Here is an 8,379-nt window from a genome sequence, read left to right on the forward strand (position 1 = left end):
TGTTCTATTTCTAGGTCCGTCAGAATTTTCTACGTAAAAAGTCCGATGGGGGCATACACACGGTCGGAATATACAATGAAAAGCTCCCGTCTGACTTTTTCTGTCAGACATTCCGCTCGTGTGTACACGGCATTAGCGTTTTTTTTGCCAGTGTTTTTGCAGTGTTAACAACCAGTGGATAGCTATTTGTAAAGGAGAGAGCCACGTCATTAACAATTAATGACTCATCTGAATGTAAACAAAACAATTGCCAGCTATAAAAATTGAGAAAAAAAAACAGCTTGGAGCCCCCCCCCCAATTCATACCAGGTACTTTTGGGTATAGTACAGATTTTAGGGGTTCCCCGTGCCAAAAAAAAAAAAAAATGGCATGGGGTCCCCCCAAATCCATTCCAGACCCTTAGGTCGGGTATGGATTTGAGGGGGACCCCACACCAAAATAAAAAAAATGGCATGGGAGTCCCCCCAAAATCCATACCAGACCCTTATCCAAGCATGCAGCCCAGCAGGCCAGGAAAGGGGGTGTAGGAGGAAACCATGTTAATTGGACTGTAGTGCATTTCTGCAAACTGCAAAATGCCCTAAAAAACGCATAGGTGTGAACGTATGGTAAATGTGTATGCACACCCAACAATGATCTTCTCTTATTTCCTCCCATTTGGTCTGTTAAATATCCCATTGGGAGTGTTTTGTTATATCTGTTCAATAGTTGCAAAAAAATCCCTGTTGATCCTGCCAGAAATCGTGTGAGCCAGAATTAGCAGATATTTTGATGATCCGTCTTCTATCCCCCAAAATGACGCAGAAGTGTGAATTATGCATTGCATTCACCACAGACTATGTTTGGAGTTTATATTTCCCGGAGTTCCTCTTTAATGGAGGGTGGAGGAGGCTTCCAGTGTCGCTGATCTCAGGAGATCAATACCGATTGAACAGATAAATCAATCTGATCAATCACCCCCCCCCCCCCCAGAGCGGAGGATGATGGCGTCTGTGATTGTGGCCCCCGTGTCTAGGAGCCCCTTCAGGTGATTGCAGATTTCATGGAAAATGCATTTTATGATAATGTGACATCAAATTCCATAACCCCAATATGGAGCTCGTCTCTGGCAGATTGACTTACAGTGGCCGATCCCGATGTGTCCTCCGGAGTGTCCGGACTCTCAGTATTCGGCAGTGAGACGTTCAGAGGTATTTCTTCCCCATTGGGCAGTTTCAGCAGATGGCTCCCTTTCTGGAGGACTCGATCCCGAACTGGAAGACGAGGAGAACCATGATGAGGATTTTCTACAGAAATGTCACCGGTCACATGACCACCTATATCCATAGGGCTGCATGTCAGGTGTGCCCCCCCCCCCCCAGATTAGGATAACTGTGCCATGCCATAGGCCACACCTTCTCATGGTGTCACTGCTCCACCCACATCATTAAATGTTGAAAATTGTATTCTGTATAACATGTATGGGAAGCCCAAACTTTTCTAGTTCCTCTAGTTCCTTTACCAAGTTCAAGTTGGGCATCCCATAATCCCTCATCTCCATTCAAGTTGTCCCCCCCCCCCCCCCCCCCCCCCCCCCAATAAAATAACAAAAACAAGACCATGGACTGGTTACCGGCCCTCTAGGGGGTAGAGCTACAGCTGGATGGCGTGATTGTCAATGGATGTACATTGTGGGACTTTTCTTCTTGGTTTTTATGTTAAACCCTTATGGACTGCCCGCCTGCACTGTGGGTGGATGGCTCATACAGGCACGGGTTCAGGGTGGGCGCACATGTGCCAATATACCCCCCCCCCGCACTGATTCTCACTGTGATTGGACACAGCAGAATTTTGTGATTTTGTCAGTAGGTTTCAGCCAATGAGGTGACAGTTCTTTTATAACTGAGGGCGGGGCCACATGGTGACGTTTTTAGCAAGATTTGTAGTTTAGGGAAGTTGGCTCTTTTAAAATTCAGTGTCTTTGTGTTCCCTTCATGTTTCCTATTTGTGTGATTTATACTGAAACTAATTGACCTGTGATTGCTGTTACCTAAATTGGCCCGTATTTCCACATCCGTGATCAGGTCTGTATTGTTGGTAATCAGTAGATCCAGTAATGTTTTATTTCTAGTTGGTGCGTCTACCATCTGACCCATAAAATTGTCCTGCAAGACATTAAGGAACTGGCGAGCCTTAGATGAATGCGCGGTTCCCTCCGCCCAGTCTATGTCTGGATAATTAAAATCCCCCATTATGATAACACTTCCCATCCTTGCTGCTAATCCAATTTGTGATAGGAGATCCGTCTCCACTTTCTCCCTCAGGTTAGGGGGCCTATAGCATACTCCCAGTATTATTTTCCCCTTGGCTTCATCCCTTTGGAGCTCTACCCATAAAGATTCCACCTCCTCCCTAGCCCCCTCAGTGATGTCATCTCTCACATTCACTTGTACATTATTCTTGATATATAGGCATACCCCTCCCCCTTTTTTATCCTCTATCCTTGCGGTATAGGGTATACCCTTGAATGTTTGCCAGCCAATCATGAGAGCTGTTGAACCAGGTCTCTGAAATTCCCACAAAATCCAAATCCTCCTCGTACAACAGTATCTCTAGTTCACCCATCTTGTCTGCCAGGCTCCTGGCATTAGTGAACATGCCACATAGTTTAGACCGGTCGCATATTGTCCTCGTATTGGGTGTTTCGAGATTACAACTAGGACTTGCTACTATACTCACCTTGTGTTTATGTGCTTTGGTTAACCTACCACTAATGCCCCCAATACTACCCTCTGGAATATCTGCCGCGCTGACTATCTCTGTCTCTGGACCCTCCCCCCATCGCCTAGTTTAAAAACCCCTCTAACTTTTTGGCCATCTTCATTCCCAGCAGATCTGTACCCTCCTCATTTAGGTGCAGTCCGTCCCTTCTATAGTACCGCTTACCGACTGAGAAGTCGACCCAGTCCTCCAGGAACCCAAACCGCTCCTTACTACACCAGCTCTTCAGCCACTTGTTTACTTCCCTAATCTCCCTCTGCCTTTCTGGTGTGGCTCGATGTACCGGTAGTATTCCTGAGAACACTACCTTGGAGGTCCTTTTCCTCAATTTAGCTCCTAAGTCCCTAAAATCGTTCTTTAGGACACTCCATCTGCCTCTGACTTTGTCATTGGTGCCAACGTGCACCATGACAGCCGGGTCTTCCCCAGCCCCTCCCAGTAATCTGTCCACAAGATCCGTGATGTGCCAAACCCGAGCGCCCGGTAGACAACATACTGTTTGGCGCTTCAGGTCTTGGTTACAGATTGCCCTCTCTGTCCTTCTAAGAATTGAGTCCCCTACCACCAGAATCTGTCTTTCCTTTCCCTTCGCTGCCCCCCCACTCTCACTGGAGGAGTTCTTCCCCTGGCAGCTAGGAGAGTCCCTCATCTCCAGCAGTGCTGGTCCCTGACTGGTTTCACCAATGTCACTCAATGGAGCGTACTTATTGGGATGCTCTAGTCCTGGATCGGCCTCCCTGGCACTTCCCCCTCTACCCCTCCTGACTGTCACCCATCTACTTTTTGCTAGTACCTGTACCTCCCTCCTCCTTGTAGTGTATAAGCATCCCCTCCAGTCCTCAGTACTTACCTGTCTCCTCCTTGTAGTGTATGAGGATCCCCCTCCAGTCCTCAGTACTTACCTCCCTCCTCCTTGTAATGTATAAGGATCTCCTCCAGTCCTCAGTACTTACCTCCCTCCTCCTTGTAGTGTATGAGGATCTCCCTCCAGTCCTCAGTACTTACCTCCCTTCTCCTTGTAGTGTATGAGGATCTCCTCCAGTCCTCAGTACTTACCTCCCTCCTCCTTGTAGTGTATGAGGATCCCCTCCAGTCCTCAGTACTTACCTCCCTCCTCCTTGTAGTGTATGAGGATCCCCTCCAGTCCTCAGTACTTACCTCCCTCCTCCTTGTAGTGTATGAATATCCTCCTCCCCCAAGTACCTACCTTCCTCCTCCTTGAAGTGTATGAGGATGAATCCCGGGCTGCAGTCGGTGTCTCGGATCTCACATTCTCCTCCATTAGATTTGCTCCTCTTCTGGAAATACAGCAGAAGTTTATTTATTAGCTTCTTCAGCCTCTGGGGGTCGTCACCCCACTGGAGGGACACGGGGTATGGGTACTGGGGGTCCCCCATCCTCTGGTAGTGAAGGGTGCTCTGGCCAGGTGAAAGTCTGTGAGACGTATGTTGTGTGATCTGGGTGTGGGGAGGAAATGGCTCGGAGCTCTTTACTTTCTGTTTCATTTCTCCCTCTCACTGAGATCTCTCCTCCTATTTAAAGTGTTGCTAAACCCACAACAGTAAAATCAATCTGTATATGCAGTAAATCATGCTTGTTATACTCACTGTGGAACCTAAGGGGTTAACCCTCCTCTGCATTGTGCAGTGCTGTTTGATTCTGCCTCCTCTGAACCCCCCTTCTTCCACTGTCCCCTATCCATCTGCTGATAGTACAGAGCCTTGGAGGCACTCTGCACATGCTCTTTTTCTTGGGAGAGTGCATGTGATCGGCACAGGGCCAATCAGCACTGTCCAGGCTGAGGGTCAGGGGTTCTGCAGCCTCATAGGACAGTGAGAGAGAAATGACAACTCCTCCTACAAGCTTTAACCAGACACTGATACAAGTCACAAGACTGCTATATACTGCTGATGAGAAAAAGGTATTTAGCCATTTATATTTACTAAAATATTTGCATTTCCATGTTCTGTGTACTGTGGGAGAGCAGTTTAGCGGTACCCCCGTAGGGGCTTCTGGTGAATGTGGTCATCTCCCACCCTGCACAGCCAGGCACAGGAATTTCCAGTCGCTCGGAGACAATAAACAATCCTTGCAGCTTTGTTTGTTTTTTGTTTATTTAGGGAATAGAACTTGGATGGGGAAGGGTGCACATGGGATGCCCACTTGATCAATGAAGTAGTAGGGACTCAACTATATATAGTCCAGTATCTACATTCTCTCCTCTTCTACCTCCAACACACACTTGCTTGCAGACTATCACTCCCGGAACCAGCTAGCACAGGTTTCAGACTAAGCACTATCTCAGCTAAGTCTGTGGAAATGCCCTTTGCAGGCAGGGACCGCAGGCCCCTATGGTGTAGCAGAAGGATGGAAGTCTTTAATGCTAGCTGTCCCACAGGTGGCTACTACTCCCAGTACCACGTCTTCAGGTCCTGCCAGTGCCACCCCTCCTGGCTGCAGCTGCCCATTTCCACTGCCCATGCCACCACAGTCCTCCTGACTGGCTCTGTACCCATCCCAGACTGATCCATCCCAGCCCTCTCAGGCGTGCCTCCCAGTCCTCCCGACTGTGTGTCACTCACCAACCCTGCTGGCTGTTCCTCCTGGAGTACATCTGATAGTGCACAATTAATGAATATTATAAAAAAAACACAAACTCCCCAAGAGCTAAAAAGTGCATAAACATCTTGATCAGTGAAACTAAAAAGCTAATAAGTCCGTGAATAATTGTTTGGAAAATGAATATACATCAATAAAAAAAAATTATAAGTCCATAGCTTGTTGAGAATAAGAAAATAAATAAATAAATAAATGAGCTGATACATAAAAAGCCACCAGTGCAAAAAGATTTATAAGTCCATAAAATGCAAGCAAGCCATCCTCAAAACCAATGAATAAAGGGCTGTGTTGAATCCACCACCAGATCAGCAGAAATGAACTCTTACCAGAGGGGTATATCTCGGAGGGCCAGCCTGGGTTGTCCTTTGTGTGGGACTCTGCTTTTGTTCCCCCTCCTGCTGCCGTTGGACCTTTCGACCTGCGCTGGTGCATCAATCTACCCCGTCGGGCCGGGGGCCCCACAGGCCGACAGGTGCAACACACAACTGCTTTTAAATGTTAAATCCTGGATAAGAAATCTATTCTAGAAGCTCATACGGTCAGTGCTTAAACACATTACAATGCAAAGTACGATGTGACCATATACGTACCTATTAGTCTGTGTAAAATCAACATTACGCATTTAATTTGTGTTCATTTGTTTAAATTGCAGACGTTTATAGGTTCTGCGACAAAATCGCATACACCCCTGATGAAGAAAAAGCATTTTGGAAACGCGTTGGGTCTTGTCTGTTATGTTCATCTTCAACATACCAGATCCTTGCGATTATCAGCTGTCTTTTTTGAACTGTTACTGTTTGAATAGTCTTGTCCAGTACCCAACTATGATTTTTTGATATGTGTAGTGTATATACGTGCTCATTATTTTAAACTTATGTTTCCTAATAAAATCTTATATACTTTTTTATATTATTCTCACACCTCATTGCGTTATCTATCCCTTTCCAAAAGTCCCACTCAGAGGAAACTCAATTCTTTCAAGGTTTTGTTACTCGGGATGTGGGATAGTTTAGCGGGTACTCAGTGACATTTAGCACTTTTTTAATTATTCTACCAGAGTTCCATGAACCCCCATGACAAAGGATCAGGGAATGCGTGCAAGAAAACACTGTACGGCTCCAAGGATATCAAACACAGTCACAGGTGCCAAACAGTCCCCTCCCAACCGATCGGATCATCATAAGGGTCCCGCGGTGCATAAAAAATATAAACGCTCCATAGTGTAAAATCTAATGGTTGTTTATTGCATAAAACGACAAAAACACACTTACAATGTTGCAGATTAAAATAAGCCTGGAGTCTGCTGTGCCGGCCAGAGCACAGACAGACGACCCGTCCTCTGGGTATACGAATGGAGTACGAGGTGGCGTCAGTGCGTCGCTCCGCCCTACGCGTTTCGTAATAACTTACATCGTCCAGGGGCACGTGCCGTTTTGTCGTTTTATGCAATAAACAACCATTAGATTTTACACTATGGAGCGTTTATATTTTTTATGCACCGCGGGACCCTTATGATGACCCGATCGGTTGGGAGGGGACCGTTTGGCACCTGTGACTGTGTTTGATGCCCTTGGAGCCCTACAGTGTTTTCTTGCACACATTCCCTGATCCTCTGTCATGGGGGATCATGGAACTCTGGTAAGAGTTCATTTCTGCTGATCTGGTGGTGGATTCAACACAGCCCTTTATTCATTGGTTTTGAGGATGGCTTGCTTGCAATTTATGGACTTATAAATCTTTTTGCACTGGTGGCTTTTTATGTATCAGCTCACCCTTTTATTGATTTATTTTCTTATTCTCAACAAGCTATGGACTTTTATTTTTTTTATTGATGTATATTAATTTTCCAACCAATTATTCACGGACTTATTAACTTTTTGGTTTCACTGATCAAGATGTTTATGCACTTTTTAGCTTTTGGGGAGTTTTTGTTTTTTTATATTATTCATTAATTGTGCACTATCAGATGTACTCATCAGATCAGTTTGAATTTTGGTGAATAATTTATGGATAGCGCAATTCTAATTTTCCTAATTTTTATTTGTACTAATGTTATACATGAGAATTGCAGCTTCTGAGTGATCACAGTTTTGGAATAACTTTTCTTAAATTTTAAATTTATTCATTAATTTTTTTTACTAATTATTTATCTTAGCGCAGTTTTATTATTATTTTTCCCATGTTCCTCCTGGAGACCTGCCTGGCAGTGCTCTCCCGCTGTCCTCTTCTTGCTCCTGTGACTCCTGGCCAGGACTCCTCTGTGTGACTTGAGAGGGTCCTGTCCTCACCGGAGCCCAGGCCCAAGGTCCCCCCCCCAGACTGGTGAGCTCCGTCAAAGGCCACAATAGCCTAACACTCCATCTCCAGCAACCTGAACAACTCTTCCCCAGCTGGGCTGGCCCAGAGTATTTTAGGGGGGCTGCCCCCTGCCAACCCAGATTGGGGATTGGTCAGGGCCATCAGAATACTCCAGACAGCTCCACCTTACCTCCCCTGCCATACTTCTGAGGGTTTCTAGCAAGTTTGAGACGTAGGGGGGAGGTCTCAGTGATGCTGCCTGTGAGTCATCCAGCCCTCCATGAGTCACTCAAACCCTGACCCAGAAAAACACACAGGCTTGGCACCCAGCCAAGCCTGGAAATTTACCTACACTAAGCAGAAAAAAACCTATATACACTTTTAGCACATAAGAGGGTGCTGCATCAGATATAGTGTGTGACAGGAGTCACTTTGGGCCGGGGACCCATGGAACCCAGCTTACCTTAGAGGAGTCAGGAAACTCCTTTTTTCAGCTCCCCAGGCTCCTCCAATGTGTAAGCCATCCTGTTTCTCTTAGGGGCACAGGGTGACCTGAGAGCCCCAGTCTGGTCTGATCTAACCAGACTCACTACAACCACACTGGACTCAGAATTTCATTTTACCCTGAACCAGCCAGGTTGTCTACGCTATGTTTAGAACACTGACATTGGACATAAGAGTTTCCTTGAGTGTCCTTCCCA

The 8,379-nt window shown here is 46.1% G+C and overlaps 1 protein-coding gene across 3 annotated transcripts in view; it reads right to left on the reverse strand.

The window, feature by feature from the left end:
- Nucleotides 1-4,236, reverse strand: part of LOC141147312 (protein mono-ADP-ribosyltransferase PARP14-like) — a 50,189-nt gene extending 45,953 nt beyond the window's left edge. For all 3 annotated transcript variants that reach the window (XM_073634528.1, XM_073634527.1, XM_073634526.1), the window contains exons 1-2: nucleotides 3,969-4,236; nucleotides 1,124-1,254 (exon numbers count right to left, since the gene is read on the reverse strand). In XM_073634528.1, coding sequence (XP_073490629.1) covers nucleotides 1,124-1,254; nucleotides 3,969-4,158 — 321 coding nt within the window. In that variant the 5' untranslated portion in view covers nucleotides 4,159-4,236. The remainder of the gene's footprint in view (nucleotides 1-1,123; nucleotides 1,255-3,968) is intronic.
- Nucleotides 4,237-8,379: the final 4,143 nt, after the last annotated feature.

Source organism: Aquarana catesbeiana, linkage group LG06, assembly GCF_042186555.1.
Source record: "Aquarana catesbeiana isolate 2022-GZ linkage group LG06, ASM4218655v1, whole genome shotgun sequence".
Classification (NCBI taxonomy): Eukaryota; Metazoa; Chordata; class Amphibia; order Anura; family Ranidae; genus Aquarana; species Aquarana catesbeiana.